At 37.4% G+C, this 23,283-nt stretch overlaps 1 protein-coding gene across 2 annotated transcripts in view; it reads right to left on the bottom strand.

Moving 5' to 3' along the window:
• Positions 1-23,283, bottom strand: part of TOP2B (DNA topoisomerase II beta) — a 68,617-nt gene that overhangs the window by 19,605 nt on the left and 25,729 nt on the right. For both annotated transcript variants that reach the window (XM_082325583.1, XM_082325584.1), the window contains exons 9-20: positions 16,581-16,682; positions 16,362-16,499; positions 13,027-13,165; positions 8,650-8,807; positions 7,811-7,936; positions 6,847-6,957; positions 6,651-6,756; positions 6,344-6,453; positions 3,568-3,660; positions 3,360-3,474; positions 798-919; positions 51-199 (exon numbers count right to left, since the gene is read on the bottom strand). In XM_082325583.1, coding sequence (XP_082181709.1) covers positions 51-199; positions 798-919; positions 3,360-3,474; positions 3,568-3,660; positions 6,344-6,453; positions 6,651-6,756; positions 6,847-6,957; positions 7,811-7,936; positions 8,650-8,807; positions 13,027-13,165; positions 16,362-16,499; positions 16,581-16,682 — 1,469 coding nt within the window. The remainder of the gene's footprint in view (positions 1-50; positions 200-797; positions 920-3,359; positions 3,475-3,567; positions 3,661-6,343; positions 6,454-6,650; positions 6,757-6,846; positions 6,958-7,810; positions 7,937-8,649; positions 8,808-13,026; positions 13,166-16,361; positions 16,500-16,580; positions 16,683-23,283) is intronic.

The following is a 23,283-nucleotide window of genomic DNA, read 5'->3' as shown; positions in this document are numbered from 1 at the left end:
GATAACAAGGCTTTTTAAAAGCATGCATTTAGCTTTCCATTTGTGTTTACCTTAACATGGTGAAAATATAGCGAGGGCTGGCAGCATCCTTTCCACCATGAAGCCTGGTACCAAACTGACCAATAGGTTGTAGCAGATTAACATTGTTACTGCCAACAAAGTTCTGAGCCAAGTTGACTATAGTCATCATTAGCGCTTGCTGCAAGAAAGTACATATTCATTGTAATAGGTATAAGAAGAGGTAAGTCTTTCCTAATCAGCCAATAAAATATATTTTTAATGCCTCAAACATGTGTGGCTAATCTGAATTCAATTTCAAAAAAGTAGTCTCCCTGAGAAAGGAATGTTGTAAACCTATTACAAGAGCTGCCGGCAAAACATAATGCTTCCTCTTCCACAAACACACTGCCTCCCTGATCTAAGTGTCCTTACATTCTACGCTTATGAAAACCCCTGGGCTTTTCCATTTTTTCTAAAGCACTTCTCTGGAGGAATGAAAGGGGCACAAACTGACTGCACGTACTACTGCACTAACTACTACTCATTGTTTTTAAAGGGAGACAAGAAGGGATGGAGAGAGACTGCTAATATTTCTGATAAATATAAACAAAACAGGAGATAGACTGGAAATATTCTATCTTATTAAGCTATATACTGTTTGGTTCATTTTCTTTAAAAGTAAATCTGTGATTAGTAGACTTACAGTCAATAGGTTTGCAATTTCAATACAGTGAACATTTACCTAATATTTTATATAGGCTAAAAATCCTCACAACTTTACCATCCTTCATACTCACCTCCCCATGGTGATAAGCTGACATTTCAGCAACAGAACCAGCCAGCTGAGCAACCTTTACTTCACGTTTATCATTTCTCTTAAAGCAAGTGAATAAAACTTTGCGTTGCCCTGGTTTTAAACCTATCAAGAAGAATATGCCATTTTCAACACATACACAAGAATATATTTTTAAGTAATAAACTTGTTTTGCCTTATTATCATTTCTAATCTCTCAAAAGAAGCCTAAACATTAAATGGAAACAAATTCACACTGTAATATTAACCAAATAGCAAATTAATATCTCAGTTCTTTTTAAAATAATAAAAAAATATTTTACCAAACCGAGAAAGTTACCAGAAAAGTGGAAACATAACCCTTTCAGCCAATCATTACTATGCAGCATACAGTATATCATTCTAACAAACAGCAACTTCATCCTAACTGTACAGCTTCCACAAGTCAAGAGTTGTTTCTTTCCAGTCTGCTCAGCAAAATCTTTTTCCTAAGAACATCAACACAAATTCAGCAGTGACGAATATAACTGTAGCTCACATGTATTTTAAAGGACTATGAAATTTTACTTTTTGGGTGAAATTCTCAAAGACTCATTAAAATTCAACAAAAAGATGTTATTTGTCTCCCTTTTAGATCTTCTAAAGTTTTAAGGAAGAAGCCAGTCTTTTTGATCTTCTGATTTATCGTTTAGGCACACTTTAAGTACAACATCTGTGTGGAAGGGATTGCATAGTTTTTTCTGCATGTTATCTAGAACTGATAACCAGCTCTAGATCATGCTTATTGATCTATTCAGTGTTTTAATTCACATACATTTCTGAAAGGCACTAAAATATTGCCACGTGTTACCATTACTAACCTGGGTCAAACTAAGGGCAAAAATTGAAAAAAAAGACACTGACTCCAAGCTCCATTTCATTTAAACACATAACATCCAATTTTCTTTACAATGGGCCTGCATCACGTCTTCCTACCAAAGATCTATTGAACATAACAGACTTAGAGGATTTCCTTTACACAGGAGAATCACCAAGGAGTAAGAGTGGCAACTAGTAAATGTGAAGAGACAGTCAAAATGTTCTTCCATTTCATTTTTTCTGAGATTTGCCACCAGACTAGCCTATATGTGTCACCTGATGATACTTTTGAACAAAACCCATTGCTAGAGTACTACCTGCTGAACAGTTCACATATCCATGCCCAGAATGCAGAATTACAGCCAAAGTCGGCAGAAACACTGATAGCAATTATATATAAAATACGTAAAATATCACATGTATAATACTGTACATACTATATATGTATAGCATATACTATATATGTATAGTGTTATACATATTATGTGTAACACCGATAGTAATTATATATAATATTATACATACCTTATATTACATACACAAACATACAAATAAATAAATATGTTCACTTCTCATTTTCTTATACTTCTGTAGACACAATCTGAGAGACCTTCAATTCAAATGAAGAGTTATCTACTGCAAGTTCATTTTTTATTTTAAGTTTCAGCAAAATCATTCTGCTGTTTCTGAGAAAGCAGTCAGGGTAGAGTATGTTACAAGGAACAATGGCCTCTTGAAACATGCAGCTCTATAGTGAATCTTCCTCCAGAGCAGTAAACTATGACATGCTTCCATAGAGACTACCAGTTAATCCAAGCACCTAACTATGGGAGGAAGCAAGTCTGGAGAAGCTGAAACAGAGACTGACATTCTTTGATTCCCTAGAGATGTATCTGCATACCTAACCCAGCCTCATTCTGCAGCAGAGCGGGAGATCCATCCTACCAGGAAGCTACTACCTCTATCCACCTGTGAACTATCCCACGTTCTCATCAAAAACATAAAAAGTTCTTGATGCATGAATATTTTGGTATGGGTCTGTAGTGTAGAAAGTTGACCACCTCCACTATAAAAAGTGTACTGGAAAGTGGAGATAAATGGGCTTTTTTTTTCCCTATGAAACCTCAAGGCCTTTTTTCCATATCTTAGTAAGCATATGCATACTGACAATAATGTAAGCAGAAATTCCTGCTCATGCCGTCTGCAGACAGTTTTACAAATGAAGCTGTAGTGTAGTAAGCTGCTGCTTCTAATGTTCATGCTATTGCAAGGGGAGAGTTAGCAAACCTGATTGACAGAACCCTAGCAAGATTACAGGAAAAGTTAGTAACCACTAAAAACACTGCCTGTGGTATAAGACTGAAGGGAGAAAACATTTGCATCTTCATCTGCGCTCAGCTGCCAACTTGAATTTTAATTATTATAAGCACTTAAAAGACTTGTTTTCTCTGACAGTTTGACTAGAAACAAAGTACTTGTATGGTCTAGGGAATAGGTCTGGTTAAGTAAAAAGGCTACACAGCAACAGCTTAAACTTCCTCGCAGAAGAAACATGGCAATTCCTTAGCATATGAATGATAACAAACAAAAATATAGAAGTTTTTATATTCTCTACTTGAATGCACTGGTTTTACAATACAAATCACAGGTTTAAAAAACAACAATAAAGAGCAATGTTCCGACAAATCATAATGAATTACCAGCTTACCATCAACAAGGGAAGGAATAGATCTCTCATTGTCTGAATTTGAGAAAAGGATCAACTCCTTGTTAATGAAGTCATTGTAAGTCAAATGTTTTGTTGCTGTACCATATAAAAATTGCTGAAAAAAACACATACATTATTCATTCAATACAAAAACTACATTACATTTAAATCTCACCCACCAGATTTATTACTATTATTTAGGACTCACCTCGGGAAGGCCGTGTAGCCGACGCTGTCGTCTGTCTTCCATGAAGTTTGTTAACCACTCTTTTCGGTCATCAATCTTCTTCTTACTGAAGGCCTGAAAAGATTCCAAGTACACTAAATTATCAGCATATATATGTTTGTGTAAATGTATGTTACTTTAGTCAGAATTTTAAGTGTACTGCACTATCTGATCAAGTATTTAATAATATTTATTTGGACAAGATATTCCATATAACTAATGTTTACATTTAAGCAGCAGTACAAGCACATGACATTTCAAACATTGTTGCGCAAGGCTTTTTGAACTGACAGATATTGCACTGATTGTAATTTAAATTTATATTACTTACACGAAATCTGTACACATTTAGACAAATCTTATCATTCTTATTCCTCTCTTCACATCAGAGTTGTCCTTTTATACACAAGTTTAAAGGTGTTGGGATCTTTCCCCAAATAATTTTAAGGTTGGGTTCACCATTTAGACTGAACTATAACCAGCTCTCATCGAGAAAATTAACTGAAGGTACTAGGAAAAAATATCCCCCTTTTCTTGTCCCCTCCATGCCCTGTTTGCTCTGTCAGCCACAGAATGTCAATAATTTGTAGCTGTTCCTGAGTGGTTGGCCCTAGTCCTCTTAAGAAAATTGATAACTTGACAAAATTGACACTTCATGAAAAGACTAAGCCAGAATTTAGGTCAGCTGACTGCAGGCCTTAGTCTTCATGATGACAAGGTGTCACTTTAAAGCAACCACTTATCACTACAAAAAGACACAGGAATGTTCTGAAAGACTTTGTCCTGTACAGAAACAGAGTTCCCCTCCAGTGAGTTTCTTCTCCAGAAGACTAAGAGAAGAATACATAAAAACTGAGTATGTGGTTTAAGCAAAATTTCAACTACTTTGGGAAAATTTTGTGAGTTGTTGAAGTACTGCCTTTTTTTCTCAGAGAATAACATATAGACACTCCATCATGTCCTGATTTTAACCACTCTCCTGCATAAGACAACGGTCGTCAGCGCTATCTTTTTTAACGGACTCTAACTGGAGCACTCCAAAAGAGCTCAATGCGTCGTTTCATTTCCTTGGAGACCATGGTACTACATAACAAATAGTAAACCGTAGTAACTTACTCTCTGAGAAAAGGACTAAGTGAGATCACCCTGGTTTGCATCAGATTGACTTCCTTTGTGAACAAAGCTCGACAATTCACAATGTCAGACCTCTGAAAGCTTAATATTAGGCATTTGTAAAAATATGACTAAACTCTTACAATTTTCTTCAATCTCCTTTCAGTGTATCTATACTTTTTCTAGACCACTGAAGTGACAAATGACCAAGAGCTGGATCAGCATAAAAATTATTTTAATAGAATAAAAAATATTCTCAAATATTTATTCTTGAATAGAATAAAAAGGGTTTTTTTCTCTCTCTACTTAAAACTGCTATTCTAAGACTTCATTTACGAGCAACAGAGTTCTTCAGAATGCTGAAGAATTTGCTATGTGGAATAATTTTTGTTTTCCTAGATTACAGCTATCATGAGGCCTGGTAGGGCCTATAATCTTATACCACCTATGCCAGAGGTAAACTTGGGGCTGGGATTATAGCTATCAGCAGAGAAAACGTGGGTAGAAGTGTAAGTGAAGCTTCTGTTAACAGCTTCAGTACTAGTCAGTAGTTGTTCCCAGTGTAGCAGAGATGAGCAGTTTCATCCCGAATTGACAGAATATCATTCTCGACAACAGTGAGGATCAGCCCTAACAGGTTATATGGCCTCAGATATCAGCTTGTATATGGAGGTCTATTTGCAGAAATAGAGCTCAATTCAAGATCTCTCCACCAATTGGTTTAATGCATATATAAATATACAGACTTCTTTTCTGTCTAGATGAACACAATTCTCTGGGATGGGGAATCATGGATTATATTTAAGTGCATCTTGGGCAGATGTGAAATTAGTGGTACAAATAACTTCTGACACATCAAGCTGTTTTTTTTCAACAGAACAAATACCTACTATACCTTTCTGTTAGTAAAAATACACCACTTTACTAGATCCACAGCAAAAGGAAGAAGTTGTTATATAAGGAAAAAGCTGTTTTGTCTAAGATGGGTATTTTCCCATTTTAATTTTTTCTCTCCCACCCTTTTTCTCTATAATATCACCTACAATTAAAATAGCAAATTAAAGTAGATAAAAGGTGAAACACTTCTTGAGAAAACAGCTTCGTTCCAGACACTCCATCCTCTGTCCTTCCACAAGCTCTCTTTGAAACACAAGTAATTTCCTGCACACAACTATCTAAAAGATTTCAAACTCAAGTACGTAGAACACATGCATGAATACACGTATGCAACACTGATATATCTTCAATGAATAAATAATTTATCTGATCGTATTTGCTCAGAAACAAAATTTAGATCCCAAGCAGACGTGAAACATCATTTGTTTGGGCTCTGTTGCCTTGCTCAGAATACTCTTTTGCATTTTCTGTCTTTAAAAGCAAGTCTGAATGTAATGTTTCTTGATATCCACACCATGCAAAATTGATCAAAGCTACTAAGCAGAAGGTAGAGCTGATTTTGTAGCATAGATAAAGCTCTTATCCCAAAATTTAAAATCTTTTCCTAAAGCTTTTTTCTCTCCCAAAAGTATTTTTTTCAGTTACTCCAAAAAAAAAAAACAAACCTGTTAGGACTTCCTCATGTGCCATTTCAGTAAACAATGGCAACTAAAACATATCATACAGAAGCATTTTTATAAGTTCTTACCAGTGTAATGGCAGCATCATCTTCAGGACCAGCATATCGAAATAAGATCCGATGTCTTTCCATGTCAGCAAAATATTCTTTTGCTTCTTTAGCAGTGCTGGTACCCAAACCTGTGCAATAAAAAGAAATAGTTACTCCATATTAAAAATTCAAGTTTCATTAGTTTACCCCTTTTATTTTACTGGGAATATTATAAAATCATTATAGAAGATACTATCATGAAAGCAGCTACAAATAAAATTTCATAGGACCCATTTATTTTGTATTTTTAGATTCATGAGGTTCAGTTATTTGTTTTTAAACAAACCTTTGTAGTATTTTATCTTCCATGCTTTATGATTCTCCATATGTTTCTTCCACTCGTCAAATTCAGGAATACTATAGAATGAAAGTTCTTGCTTATTTTTGCTTGCCTTTAAAAAACAAAAACCAAAAAAAAAACCTCATCAACTTTTCTGTTGCACTGCAAGTAGTAAATAAAATCTCATTAATACAACGCATACCTTTACAATAGGAGTGATGAATTCCTCAAGAAAACCATGTTTCAACAGTGAGGGCCAATTGTGATGAATAAAATTGATCAACAAGCCTTTTATGTGAGATCCATCCTGATCCTAAATCAGAACATGAAAACATGAGGCAAACTTATAAAACATCAAATCCCCCAAAACCACCAAAAAAACACTCACTGGCCTGGATACATCAAAACAATGTCTGTTGACAGAAAACATAGAAGGGAACAGTTAGTTTTAATTTGGATTCCAAGCTGGACTTGGGTATAAAATAGCCACCTGTGAATGGCACTATCCCTGAGCTAATAATAAGCTCTTCCAAGCCAAGTGCACAGTTGCAGCTCAAAGGTTTCTTTGCCTGTGGCATGTTTTCTCTGAGAGCTAGACAGCTCTCCCAGACAGCATAGAGCTGAATCTTTGTGGAAGAAAGCCAAGCCTGGCCCACAGTTCTCACTGGTGTTAAGATGCTTGATAGTTCAACCACTCTGGAAAAAAATAACAAAGCTTCACAAATACCCAAAGCACAGGATTCCTAGACTTCTAAAATCTGAACAACGGACACACTCTTCATGAGATTATCCAAAAATAATTGCCTACATTCTTGTCTCTCCCAGACTTTCTAGCATTACTATCTCATCTACTGTTCCCTTTTGTCCTTACTTTCAACATATTTTTGAGTTATCAAAAGCATTCTTTTTTATACTTGTTTTTATCATTACTTTGGCATCTCTACTACTGTGCAGCAAAGTTCAGCTGTTCATTTGGAGTAACCAAAACAACATATAGATAAGTTATTCCCATAAAAAAACCTCATATATTAGGGATTCCCTCTGAATACATCCATGTTGTATAACGCAGAGGCAGGTTATAATGCACAAAAAGGTAACCTACCAAATTGCCGCAAAACACATTTTAAGAAGCTCTGTATATTAAAACCTGTGAATTTCAGACTCACCTGATCTGTCATGATCATAATTTTTCCATATCTCAAACTTTTCAGAGATTCTGGATCTTCATAGCTTTTCTTGTATTGTAGTCCAACTATTTTGATGATGTTGTTGATTTCTGCATTTTCCATAATCTGTATAAAAACATTATCTTTGCAGTCAGTGTAAAAAGCAGAAATTCAGAAATATCCCAATCTTTTTCAGGTGAGCTTTATAGCTACTTCTTCAATGCACCCTTACCTCAAACTTTATACCCTTTTTATCCCCAGCCCCCTTGCAGCCTTCATGCTTGTAAATATTTCTTCTGTACATGCAAATTCTCAAGACTGCACCACTCCCTTTCTCTTCTAAAGCCAGAGCACTTTGGGTCGAGAAAAGTGCATGTAACAAAAAGTCATCTCACAAAGCTACCTTCTCTTTCCACTATTTCTATGGGCATCTGCAACACAACTCTTATTATAGACAAAGTATGGACAGCAGAGGAAATAATGTGATGAGGTAATGCTGCTGCTACTGCCTCACATTGGAAGTCAATGAAATCACATGGCAATGGAGAAAATATAAAATTTTAGAATTTTTAAGTATTCAGGCAAAATGTTAACGTGAGTTGTAGCATAATTTCCTTGCACTTGTGAAGACATGAACTTTATCATTCCAGTACCATACTACTACACTTAATATTTCCAGGCTTATCCCAGGCTTTGAAGTAGCTGGTACTTTATGAAATCCCAGCCACAAAATTTTCATTAAAAAGTAAAATTTAAAATATGAAGAAGTAACCCTAGAAATCAAAAATAAACAGAAGACATCCATTTGTCAGCTAAAAGGAGATGACAAGACTACTTACCTGTTTGTGAGAAGCTTCTCGAACATTGAGAATTTTACCCCTGAGTGGGAATACACCATATCTGTCTCTACCAATAACACCTAAGCCAGAGACAGCTAAAGATTTGGCAGAGTCTCCTTCTGTTAATATTAACGTGCAGTCCAAGGAATGTTTGCCACCTGCAGTCCGGGAAGAAGTAGAAGCAAGGCAAAAAAACAGAAAGCATAACTTTTAAACTCAAATAATAGAAATACAATTGAATCAGTCATTAATATTCTTCCTACTCTACATCAGGTAATTTAAATAGGCTGAATTTCTGGTTTTAGGGATGGCCCTCCATACCACTAAAACTACACAACAAGAATAAGTATCCTTGCCCTTAGCAATACACTATGGATTGCTATGGACAAGGAGCAAAATAGACAAAATGGGATGCAATGGTGGCGCATCTTATGTAATGGTCCCCATACGTCTGCACACAAAAAAAAAAAAAAAACCAGACAGATTGCTTCTGTACCTTTACCATTTAATTTTTCTAGCTGCAAATTTCTTACACACATACATTATGCATGTCTGAGTTATATACGGGAGTTATTTCCCATTCTGCATTTCCCCTTCCCTCACAATATATTTTCAGAAGTAATTCATTAAATTACATTTTCGTGGTTTCTTTTTTTTATTGTCTGTCAGCTGAAGCCAGGCAACTGTAAGAAAAACCTGACAGAAAAGCTCAAAAGATCAGAACATTTGCACTTATTATACATTCTCAGAAATTTCTCGAACAGAAGAAACAAATCTTTACTAATAGTGTAATTTTGATTCTACAAGACACACTGCATTTCAGTGCCTGTGTGTCCAGTGCGCTCAAAACTGGTATGAGATGTATATTTTGTTTATTGCAACTGTAATAGTTGAATAGATGTTCTAAATAATAAGCAGGAACCCACGCTTTTCCAAGGGTGCAAATGCTCATTAAGCAGTTTTGCTTTTTTATCAAGGCCAAGTGGTAGGAAAGATTGCAGAAAAACTTCAAGCTGTTTAAGTCTGCCTACTGTTAATAGGATAGTTTTGAATATATTGGCATTTAGAATACATACTTTGATTTGCCTTTACCTGGTAGCTTACAACAACCCTGCACTTCCTATTACACAGAACTTACATTCAACATCTTTGGTATTCTGAATCAGACATATGGCTTAATAGAATCTAAATTAGGCAGCTATTCACACTGTATCAAAAGGTGTCAATACCTACCATGTTATCAGCAAGGTGGAATCCAAATACCAAGAAAAATACTAGTCTGCTGGTTTAGAATATATGAGAGACACTTTTTTTTCCTAAATGAACTGCAGAAAACACATCTAAATGCCATGCAGGTGCACTTTCTTCTGGAATGGATGCAATCATTAGCAATTAATTTCATGGAAATGCAATGTGCCAGGCATTTTCCTGAACACAGCTCTAAAGAACTCAGAGAGAAAACTACATGAACAGGCAGGCTCAAAGAAGGCTTTTATGCTTCACCAGATTTCGTAACCTAGCTGCTCCCTTACAAGCCTATATTCCTATTCCTGGTTCTTTATTTTTCCTTTTATTTCTACCTCTTCTCCTCCACCAAGCCATAGAACTATGTATATCTCATCAAGATCTCAAGAAAGCAAGAATGACCAGGTATAGGACTCAGTACCTCATTCTTTTCAGTGGGAGAGGAAATCTGCAACAAGTACATCACCATACAGACACCTCTCTCTTATTCCTAGGTATTAACCAGTATTGATTCAAAAATTCAGTGGTATCTGGCACCCAAGAAACCTGTGAGTGCTGGACCTCAGCTATAAATTCACTCGAAGAAAAAATAAAATCTAAAACCCACAGGAATAATTAAAGCCGGAGGGGTCTGTGGCCAGACACTATTCTCTCCCAGCTGCACTGGACTACTTCAGTCCAACAACTACTGGCACCTGCTATTAGAAACCGAAGCCAACCCTGTTCCCTCATATGACTGGCATGCTTATGAAAGTGTAATTCCTGGGATCCTTACAAATATTTATTTGTCCAGAAACATAACTGCATCAAATAAGACTATTGTATTTTGCCGTCAGATTACAGATAACCTATGTGCGACATGTATGAATGTCCTGAAGCCATCTCCCTGAAACTATATCTTCATGCATCAGTTAAACCTTTTCTCCAGCTTATGGGGAGGCCTGAAATTCTTTTGAAAAGACTATTTATAACTGTGCAACTCTTCGTGATATGCTTAGTCATGTGCACATTCATAGCAAACTTTCATATAGCAAAGAGTTAAATTTTTTTGGACCTAGAAGAAGTGATCATCACCTCTCACACACAGGAAGAGCATGTACAGTCCTTACTTCACCTGACCCTGAGAATCCCCAGTCCTTTCTATTAAGATCCCAAAGACAGAAAGAAAGGATTGATAGTTCTACAGTGTTTTGTTCTGTGTACTCATTAAAGAATTTCCATGGCACCAGGACTTCCTTTTCCCCTTATGTTAAGAAACAAGCTTTCAGTCAGATGTGGTCACCAACCAAAGTTCATTGAGACAAGTTCTCAAGAGCAGAGCAACAGACATTGAGCCACACTGAAGGAATCACTCTTCTGTATCATCTTCTGCCTTCCCTTTCTCAATGAAAGTAGCTTTTTATTGAGGTCAGAGATCCTGATTATAGCATTAGCTTAGTTCTTGTGCAAAAAGAACCAAAAATCCCTATTTATTTTCAAGAGCAAAAAGATGATCCATACGGTACCTTCAGTCTTTAAAAAGAAGGGACTAAAGAACTTTTCACTAAATGTATTACTTGCGATCCTCCAATTTAAAACATCTCTGCCAGTATATATAACACTTCAGAAAGTCAGGCCTAGTGTGAATATGACAACACACATCTTATTCAAAAACTGAATGCCTTTCTGCCTTCCTGTGTGTCCACCCTGAATATGCAATGCCTTCAACGGAAGAAATCTAGTATGTTCCAGATCTTCAATAAACCAATATCTGGGTAAGCCTCCTTGGGAGATGCACAGTTCCTACTCCCCATGTAAGAATAACTAGGCAGCAGAGAACTACCTGGGTAACAGGGATCCAAGCCATGCAAAACTTTAAGCATCAGTGTTGAGCCCAAATGAGTCTCTACATGCCTTCTTAGTTGAGGAAGTTCCAGGGTGAAAGGCAATGTAATATTTTATTAGCTCCCCTGTTAGAGGTTCTTCACTTCTCAGTGAAAAAACCTGAGTAAAAAGTGATTTTGAAGCCTGGTCTCCAAAGCAGAGCTAAAAAAAACTATGAAGAAAGTGTATCTAAAATCATTCATTATGTTGTTTATGAGCACTAGGCTTGATATCCATAAAAACGTTTCTCCAAGCACACGATCTTCTAGGCAAGAAAAATACCAGGAACATGCATCTGACTAAGGAATACAAATTCCATAAGCAAAACACTAGTTAAAGGAAACATGATTATCAACTCTTGAGGCAAAATATGACATCTGAATAACTGGAAAAGTAATAAAATACTGAAGAAAACTCAATTAAAAAAATTAATAACCTGAGCCCAAGGAATCAAAAAGAAAGGGGGGAAAATTAAACAGAACTCATCATCTCATCAAGTCATCTTTGACTAAAACACTGGAGCTCAAAAAAAAGCCCCTTTACCAGTCTTACATGCTTTTACCTACTTAATCCACCCACTTACTTCACTGCAATTTCTCTATCTTTGCTTAATGTAAGGATGTATTAAAAATCAACTAACATTAACACAAACTGGCAACATTTCAAGCTCCTTAGTCATCTGTGCCCCTCAAATAATTCAAGAACAACTCCCATCCCATTGCTGTTGGCACAAAGATTGCCAGCTGATCCTGATTCTTGCCTGTGCTAGGAAGCAAGCCAGCAGAGATTGCCAGTTTGCCCTATATCCCCAGACAGGAACCTAATGGCATTTAAAATCTCATGGAAAAAAAGTCTCTTGAACCATTCCCTCAGGTCTGCACGCTATGTGATCTACTTCCTGTAGCTTGTGACCCTATAAAGATTCTGATCTTTTTATATCAGAAAGGTCAAGAAGACTAGTCACCTCCAAAATAGAATATTAGTAACACTATTTAGCTGGAAACAACTATTAGAAAATATGTGTTCTTTCAATACGGAACTTGACTGCCACTTTTGTTCAGCGTTATTAATTCTCTACCCTAGAGAGGACAGTGTTCCTAATATCAAATTCACCATCATGCTTTAATTCTAGCTCTAGAAAGTTTAGAAAACAAGAAAGAATTTTATTAAAAAATATACATGAGAACAAGAAATAAAGTTAGGTTTAAAATTATGATGTCTGTGAAAAGTCTATGAAACATTAAAGACATTAAAAATACGTGCTCTTACCAGCATCATTAGCATCGTCCAGTTTCGGAATGCCCTTGATTTTACTGTGTTTCACTGACGAACATTTTTTGTTCAGCTGAGTTTGTGCCTTAAATTTGACCCAATTCAAAATACTCTCTATGATACCACAGTTAGAGGCCTATAAGCAACAGATCAGAATTGTGGATGAGAAAAGTATAGCTTCACACAGCAGATTCTTATCTCTCAATTTTAAGTCACTGATTTAACACTGTTTCTCAAAGCCCTCTAAATTTTAAAAACTGCAACATATAAAAGGTCAAGGAATTAACACATACCTTACTGTCTAGCATTTTATGCACACAACACCAAAACACAACAATCACACAGCTTCTTTTCCACCCCTTGTATAATTGGTGGAAGGAGGAAAAGACGACTGAGACCTAATAAGAGGTTGTCTTATGTTGTGTGGTTGATGTGCTGAGACATTTTAGGTACTAAGCACCTGCTTCCTGGACTTTGACAGCAAAAAGTAACCTTATGGGATATTTATGACCACTTAAAGTTTCTTTGGAAATGACTGAAAATGACCAAAAGACAACCGAAAGCATTTAAGAATAAGGCTCTATATCAACCATTTCAGAAACTAATAACATTTTAAGAAATACATCTACAGCAAAAAGAACATGTAGCATATTTTCTAAACTAAAAGTGCTTTAGGTTTGGTTTTACATCAAAAGAAAATACATGTGGAGCAAAATACTGTGAGCTTTGGCTTTTCGTTATCCCCCATAATACAGCACTCATTGGTTAGAGATTCTGCTGCACATTTAACACCTCTGGAGATCAATGCTCACTTCTGGGAATATTAGAAACACTCTAAGTCAAACCTACTGATAGAAATACAGCATATACAACAAAATCTGAAGAATGAACACAAGATTGGGTTGTGTTATTTTTTTCCTGTAAGTTCTACAAGAACATTACCAGTAACACAGAATTAGAAGAATAAAACACTATACAATAAGTTAAGTTTTGATGCCAAGGGTATTAGCAGTGGCACCATTCTCCTTACTGCTGGGGTTCCAGTTATGCTACTAGCACTAAATAGGACTTAGTATAATGATTTCTGGCTAACAGAATTCTACTTTTCCTTCCTTGTGTAAAAATATAGGAGAGGAAAAACCTCTACCATGTATTTCTACTAATACATTCATTTAGAGTAGCAATTCTTAGCCTGTCTACAGGCAAAATTTCTAAACTTGTTTACCTGAATAAGTAAATGTGACATGTTCCCTCCCTCTCTTTTCACTTCAGTGAAAAGACTGATATCAAATCATAGAATCATAGAATAGCAGGTTGGAAGTGACCTCAAGGATCATCTGGTCCAACCTTTCTAGCACAATCTAGATGAGATGGCCCAGCACCATGTCCAGCTGAGTCTTAAATGTGTTCAGAGTAGCGGAGTCAACCACTTCCCTGGGGAGATTATTCCAATGACTGTTCTCATTGTGAAAAATTTACCTCTTGTGTCCAATCAGAATGTCCCTGGGAGTAACTTGTACCCGGTACTCCTTGTCCTCACCATGTGACTCCTTGCAAAAAGGGAGTCTCCATCTTCTTAGTAGCTCCCCTTTAAGTACTGGTACATGGTGATGAGATCACCTCTAAGCCTCCTTTTCTCAAGGCTGAACAAACCCAGCTCTCTCAGCCTATCCTCATGCGGCAGGCTTCCCAGACCCTTGATCATCTTGGTGGCCCTTCTCTGGCCCCCCTCCAGCCTGTCCACATCCTTTTTGTATAGCGGGGACCAGAACTGTACACAGTGTTCCAGGTGTGGCGTGACAAGCGCCAAGTAGAGAGGGATAATGACTTCTTTATCTCTGCTGGTGATGCCCTTTTTGATGCAACCCAGCATCCTATCGGCCTTCTTGGCCGCAGCAGCACACTGTTCACTCATGTTGAGCTTCCTGTCCACCAGAACCCCCAGGTCCCTTTCCACTGAGCTGCTCTATAGCCAGGTGGATCCCAGTCTGAGCTGCACTCCTGGATTATGTTTTCCCAGGTGAAAGACTTTACGCTTATCTTTGTTAAACTTCATAAGGTTCTTGTTAGCCCACTCTTCCAGCCTATCCAGATCTTCCTGCAGGGTGGCTCTCCCTTCCAGAGTGTCTACTTCCCCACTCAATTTGGTGTCATCTGCGAACTTCATCAGGCTACACTTGATCCCGTTATCCAGATCACTTATGAAGATATTGAATAGTGTTGGGCCCAATATCAATCCCTGGGGGACCCCACTTCTGACGGGTTGCCAGTTTGAAAAAGAGCCATTTACCACCACACTTTGGGTGCGGCCCGTCAGCCAATTCCTCACCCACTGCAAAGACCACTTGTCCAGGCCATAACGCATCAGTTTCTCCAGGAGGAGGCCGTGGGGAACCGTATCAAAAGCCTTGGAGAAGTCCAGCTAGACGACATCAACCACTCGCCCCATGTCAACCGAGCAGGTCACTTTATCATAGAAGGCCACCAGATTTGTCAGGCATGATCTGCCTTTTATGAAGCCGTGTTGGCTTTTCCCAATCACGTGCTTCATTTGACTCGTGATGGCCCCCAGGACGATCCGTTCCATGACTTTCCCGGGGACTGAAGTAAGACTGATGGGCCTATAATTACCCGGATCCTCCCTTGAGCCCTTCTTGTAGATAGGGGTAACATTTGCCTTCCTCCAGTCCTCTGGGACATCCCCCCATCTCCACGACTTCTCGAAGATTATAGAGAGTGGCCCTGCAATGACATCAGCCAGCTCTCTCAACACCCTCGGGTGGATGGTGTCAGAGCCCATCAATTTTGTAGGGGTCAAGCTCCTGTAATAATTCACATACTAACTCCTTCATCAATGATGGTGGGTCTATGTTTGGATCCTCCTGGATTTTTGTTCCCAATGCCTGGGATCCAACAGTGTTGGTAAAGACAGAGGTGAAGAAGGTAGACAATATAAGGTAGACAATATTCTCAACAATAAGGTACAAAATATTCTCAACTTCAGAAAAATATTTTAACACAAAAAATTGGTCAAGGTCTATGTTTAGGTTTGAAGAGACAAATTCATTTCACCAATACAAATACCAGAATCTCCAACAAATGAGCTGATCAGGTGAAGCTCGCTTTTAAATCCAGGGCAACTGCCAAAACATAGTCATTGCTTCCATTATTAAGGCCAGAGAATGAACAGAAGTTCCTCCATCCAATTTTCATAGTATGCTAATGTCCCTAGACTACCATAATGCACTAATCTTCTGCTACATAACATACGTACACTCGATCCAGTGCATCAATTCCTGCTTCCCAGAAAAAAATAAATATGCTTTACTTACTGCTTTAAAAAATTTCTCAGATAGCTGGCACTTGGACCCAAAACTTTTAGGCTGCAATGTCATGTTTTCCTTTGTCTGGGAATCAAATGATGGGTTTTCAATCAAGCAATTAACAAAAACCCATATATGATTCTTCACCTGTTGAAAACATAGAAACCAATTTACTCAACAAAATTACCACATACATCTTTTTCAATACTTTTGTACAAAGTTACTTGCCTGAAATGGTTTCACTGAAACTCCAGCTTTATTCTTCTTTTTCACCACTTCTATCAGTTTGCCCACAACCTGATCCACCACATAATCAACATGCCTACCACCCTTAATGAGGGAAGAGAAAAAAAAACAAAACAAAACCATTGAATTTCCTAATAGCTTTTAGCCATATTAACAACGTTCCTGTACTCATACTTAAGTTTGAAAATCCATGCACATTAAGCTGCAGCATTACAAAGGAAAATTTGTTTTAAAGTTTCTCTTTCATGTCATTCAGTCTTCATACAAGTGAGGATGATGGATGTTACATGGAACAGAAGAAGCAGGAGACCTCTCATTCACTGTGCAGTGGTGGACTTCAAATGTGGCTGTTTACATCTTAAGAGTATGGCAGATCTGAAAATTACTCTGTAGCACTGAGATGGTACCTGCAACACCACAAGGCTGTCAAGAGGTACTTTTTTAACAGGCACATAAACAAGCTTGGACTAAAAACATCACACATTCGTTCATCAAATTAAACTTTCCCCATTTGGTTCATAATAAAAATGTTCAAGTGCTCACCCTCAGATATAGAGCACCCATGCCTATTCCTTCCCAAAAGTCATCTCACCTTTTCTTAGCTGTATTTACAGAACACTCTGAAGAAATGCTATTAGCATTGCTAGCCTTGGGCTCATGTGAGGGCAAACAGAAAGGAAACTGCAAATAGCCAACCACAAAATCCAGAAAACTCTAAAAGAACAGAGCAAGATAACCTCAAGGAGATGAGCAGTTCTCCTTAAAACTCACGAGAGGCTAAACCTGCTCCAAATTCACACCTGACATAGCAACAAGAGATACATAACGGAGCATGCAGTTAACCATAAGCTGGCAAACAGACCCCTCAGGAGACCACAGGGCAATAACTTGTATCTACATAACCATGTTGCCACCTGTCTTGTAGCAATCGAGAGCAGTCAGCTGGACTCCCTTACAGTTACTGCCCAAATGCAGAAGAAAAAAAAAAAAACGGCTTATAAGCAATTTCTTGCATCATCACAGTGAAGAAAAAAAAAAAAAAAAAAACGGAAAGAATATATAGGATTTTCTTCCTCCGTTGCACCATAGCAGCTGACAGTGAAACATTCACAGTGCCTGTCACAATGCTTCCCTTTACCCTAGAAATGTGAGGGACTCTGAATACTGGTTATCCTTGCTTAAGGCCTTTCCAAGTAGATATTTCAAGTGAAGCCATTATTGCAAGAGAACTTTTGGTGGAGGCAATGTATTCGCCTCCCAACTACGATCCCTAGCACAACAGACAGTGAGGAAGAAATACTTATGTACTTAAACTTTGGAATTAATAAGTTAGAAAAGTTACCTTTTTGAAGCCATATATAATTCATGCTTTGCAATACAGCACGGTGATGAAAATATATATTATTTTCAATGTTTAAATAGTGGTTTTACTATTGATGAAATTCAGTTTAATTATGGAAGCAGTAAGCATTTGAACACCTTCAGAAGGTGCCCCAAAGTTTCCGTCACCTTCTCCAGCTACAATTCTCTTTGGACTTAAACTTTAAACCAGCTACAAAAAAAACCAAAACACACTGCTAGAAGACAAGTAATTTTGAGATTAAATTGCTTGGAAAATAAAGGCATTTCACATAAACTTTCTGGGAAAAAAAGGTCTATTATAGATCTATTACATCCTAACAATGACTACTGATTTACATGTGTAAAAGAAACCTAACAATTATGGGGTGTATTCTACAATGCAGAAGTAATCTGAATCAGAACCACTAGTAGAGACCAGACTAGACTAGAATATTTCAGTTGGAAGGGACCTACAATGACCATCTAGTCCAACTGCCTGACCACTTCAGGGCTGACCAAAAGTTAAAGCATGTTGTTAAGGGCATTGTCCAAATGCCTCTTAAACACTGACAGGCTTGGGCCATCGACCACCTCCCTAGGAAACCTGTTCCAGTGTTTGACCACCCTCTCGGTAAAGAAATGCTTCCCAATGTCCAGTCTAAACTTCCCCTGGCGCAGCTTTGAACCATTCCCACACGTCGTATCACTGGATCCCAGTGAGAAGAGATCAGCACCTCCCTCTCCACCTCCCCTCCTCAGGAAGCTGTAGAGAGCAATGAGGTTGCCCCTCAACCTCCTTTTCTCCAAACTAGACAAACCCAGAGTCCTCAGCCGCTCCTCATAGGACACGCCTTCCAGCCCTCTCACCAGCTTTGTTGCCCTCCTCTGGATGCATCCAAGGACCTTCACATCCTTCTTAAATTGTGGGGCCCAGTAATCAAGGTGAGGCTGCACCGACGCTGAATACAGTGGGGTACGCACCTCTTTTGATGGGCTGGTTATGCTGTGTTTGCTGCACCCCAGGATGCGGTTTGCCCTCTTGGCTGCCAGGGCACGCTGCTGGCTCCTATTGAGCCTGCTGTCAACCAGCACCCCCAGACTCCTTTCTGCAGGGCTGCTCTCCAGCCACTCCTCTCCCCATTTATACTTGTGGCAGCATTACTCCGTCCTAGGTGCAGAACCCAGCATTTCGACTTGTTAAATTTCATCCCATTAATCACAGCCCAATGCTCCAATCTATCTAGATCCCTCTGCAAGGCCTCCTGTCCCTCAAAAGAGTCCACAGCACTACTCAGTTTGGTATCATCAGCAAACTTGCTAATGGTGCATTCAACTCCTGCATCCAGATCGTTGATAAATATATTGAACAGGACTGGCCCTAGAATTGAACCCTGAGGGAACACACTAAAACAGCACGAACTTATATCATAGATAAAACATTCCAGATTAGGAAGAACAACTAGTATTTGAACGTATGTATCCTGTAGTCTTTAATTCTATGGAACAGTGACTACTGAAATTGCCTAAACCAATGGTGATAAATATATAAATATTTACAAGTCTAAGGTGACACAGCTTCCCTTACAGGTAAAATAGCAGGATTTCTTCAAAAAGATGTCAAAAATATGAACAGTCCTAAAGCCCTGGATATCTGAAAGCTGTTTACATTTTTAATTATTCAAATGCCTTCCTTTAAATTTATAGACAAAAAGGTACAAATAATAATAAAATGCTAAATTCTAGCGGCTGTTACAGAGAGTTTATAATGCTTTGACTAAAATCTATTACCTTGTAAAAAGGAATGGAGTGATGCAGGCACATCCTATACAATTAAAACATATCTAACTCAATGCTCAATATTTTACACAGAAGATCACTTTTGCTTAATATCAATTAGTGCCTTACAAAAATACAGACTAAATAATGGTTCTTGTTCAGACCAATTTGCATTAGGACAGACAAAATAATGAAAACATGTCTAGGGAGACATTCATCATGAGATAACAAACAAAAAACCCTCCTTCTTTAAAGCTGTTTTAAAAACAGAACTGAGGAGGAAAAAAGCTTTTGATGAGTATGAGAAAGTATAGGAGAGACAAGAAATAAGAAATAGAAAACAACAAAACCAAGAAAAAACAGCAGCCAAAAAGACAGAAGAAAAGAACAAACTAGCAACCAAAACCCAAAACTTAGGATTCTATATTTTAAGGAAGAGTATGCATCTGAAAAGACTAAAAAAGATGTAAAGTGGTTGAATTGGCAGGAAATAGTATCTGTGTTCTCAACTTCATGTAGAAAGTAGAGATGAAAAGAAAAAAGAGAGAGGAGGTAAAAAAATAGCTTAAGATGGTAAATATTATTAGTCATAATCAAAACCAGTACTTGCACTTCAAAGAAACCATCTATGGTTTCTGCCAGTCTCTAGAGTCACCTACTAAACAGCAACACAAACCACTAGTGTGTTTCAGAAGCACCATACCATACAAGTATTTTTTCATGGCATTTCTTCTTAAAAAAAAAACAAAACAAAAAAACCAACAACAACAACAAAAACCAAAACCCCAAACCCACCAAAATTAAAACACAACAGTTTTTATTCACATATGGATGACAGAGTTTCAGCAGAGGAGAGTTCACGTGAAAGTTGATACATCGACATCCTGCCACTTTAAAGAAAAACCATTTCCAAACTGTAACGAAAAGCTACTACAGGAAAATATCAAATTACATGTGTAAAAAAAAAAAAAAACATTCCATATTTGAATAGCAATTTTAAAGTGCATTACTTTTACTCATCACATTACTGAAAACTTATGCTTACGGCAATATCTAAGTATATTTTTTTTATTTACAACTTCAGCAATTTTTTTTTTTGCAATTTTAGCACTTCAAATATTTTGCTAAAACTAACATCTGACACATCAAAAATTAGCTACTTACCAGTAATTCTTGTTCTTAGAAGATATTAGTTACTATAACAGTTCCCCATTCCTGTGTCCATTCTTAGTGTGTAGCATTGAGTGAGGGATGTTCAGAGCTCAAAGTTGGGAACCTTTCAACCATCTCACCAGTAGGTGGCACATTTACCCACTATAGAAGCATAACAGCCTATAACTGCCCCAAATGTCAGTACATTTTAATATAAGACAGAAGAAGAAAAATACCCTCTCAATCTAGAGGGCTGCCAATGATTATTATGACTACTGTATTATGAGAAAGAGCCCTAAAACTGCATAACCTTCTTTTCCCAGAAGGTAAACATTGTAACTGAATCCTAGTCTTGCAAACTTCAGGATGCAAAGACATCTAATGAAAAGGTAACAACTAAAATCTTAAAAATTAAGCTTAGACTGGATCCTATATACATTCTATTCATATTGTCATCAAAAACCAACAGCCTCAATTAATTCCAAGGTAAGCCATATTTAAATTCTATGGACAGATAAATGGTTCATATGGCAAACAAATTCAGAAGTTAATTATAAATTTGAAATTTTCATTTAATTAGCTATACAAATAAAATCCTATTTTCTTTTGTATTTGTTTTCTATTATGTTTATTTTATTGGAATAAATCTGAAAATGTCAAGCTCTGGAATTGTCCTGAATTTCTTGCTGAACTCCAGCAAATTTTAAGAGGTTGGGATGCTCCCTCCACCCTAGTCTACTATCTGACACTGCATCTGTATTAGCTCAGCATTTCTGCTAAAATGGTTAGTAGTATTACAGTTGGCAGTGCCACCATATTAAAAATATCATTAGATTGTTATGTTAATAACTGATGTTTCTACTACAATTTCTACTACAGCTACTATTTGAAATTGAGAACTTAAGAAGACCATGTTTAATCCTCCATTTATATACAAGTCTCACCAAAAGGTTATCTGCACAACTGTGATAGCTATAAACATTCTTTCAAATGCTGCCTCAGAGCCTGAAGCCGAATTCTGTGGTGGTCTACTGTGGCAAAATTGTGAATAAATCGGGACCTGACCAAGGTAACAAATTTACAAGAACAAAACAAGGGAGTTGTGCCTCAACATACTGCCTGACCTTCTACACACCCCTCAAAAAAACCCCCACCAACCTAAAAAAAAACTTGTTTGGAATTTAAAGCAAGTTTAAAAAAGGTGGAAGGGAAGTTACGACTGGGTGAAATTTATCCAGAAACAGAAATGAAAAGCTTTCAGCAAACAGCGATAAATAACCAAAAAACAGCTGAAATGAGCTCCTCACCTGTTAGCAGATAAGGGGACAGGCAGTTGACGCAGTTAGTTACTAGCCATTATGTCTCATCAGTGGGTAGTTGCACATCAATTGCTGGTGAGGTGGTTCACCGGCCCCGAACATTCCACATCCAGTCACACACATAAGGCATGGATCGGGAGAGTGGGAAAAACTAGAAATTACAACACTTACCTTTGAAGAATACACAGTACTTTTTCTATGAATTTTCTTAAAGAATATATGATAACAATGTATGTGTAACTGCATGATGGGTGAAAATTGATCCAAAAGAGTCAAATTCAAAATCTTTTGAGTAAGTGTATGCAATATATTTAACTTAGGAGTCAATAAATATTCGGTTTTTTTCAAATACATTCTCTTCACCTCATTATCAAACATTATTAAGTTTCTCTACATTGCCAGCTTCTTCATAAAGGTATTGTATACATCTTTAAGGTCATGCTATTTTTCTTCTTTATGTTGCATAAAGAGGCCTGAATAAAAACTAAGTCTTAACCTTTCAACTACCAGATACATTTGTTATCCTTAGTTTTGACAAGTATCACATAAGCATTTCATTAAAATGCAAACTTAGAAAGTAAATATTCTACAATGAAATAAACTATCCCTCTTAGCACTGAAGGCTGGTTCAGCTACATTGAAAATGACACTGGAAGAAGTTATGTCGTAAAAATTATATACCACCAAAACACTGTCTACACATCATCTACCACCGAGATTAACACTGGTATTTCTGGGCACCTGCCTAGACTAGGGACCTGACTTAGTGTAACCACTGGTGCTTATGAACCACTTGTTCCATTAGAACCACTTGAACCCTTAGAATTTTCTTCTGTTTGACTCTTGTAGAAAAGATCTGAGCAAGGAGGGTTTTTTTAAGTGTCTGATTACAAATTCTTCTCTTTCTCATCTTTTGGGGAAGCTCATGGTTAAGATTCCCTAAAACCAGCCTCACCAATCACTAGAATTGCTTGACTGTTGTTAGGTCACTCATCTGGTGCAATTTGTGAGGAGCAGAAATGACAAAGACTTTTTTTCACCATGTTGGATCCCAGATCCCTAAACCTGGGCCATGCCAAACTGGCATAAATGAGAGT

This window comes from Platalea leucorodia (assembly GCF_965183815.1).
Source record: "Platalea leucorodia genome assembly, chromosome: 1".
Classification (NCBI taxonomy): Eukaryota; Metazoa; Chordata; class Aves; order Pelecaniformes; family Threskiornithidae; genus Platalea; species Platalea leucorodia.
The sequence above is the reverse complement of the archived record's forward strand: the minus strand, read 5'-3'. Positions and strand labels throughout refer to the sequence as shown.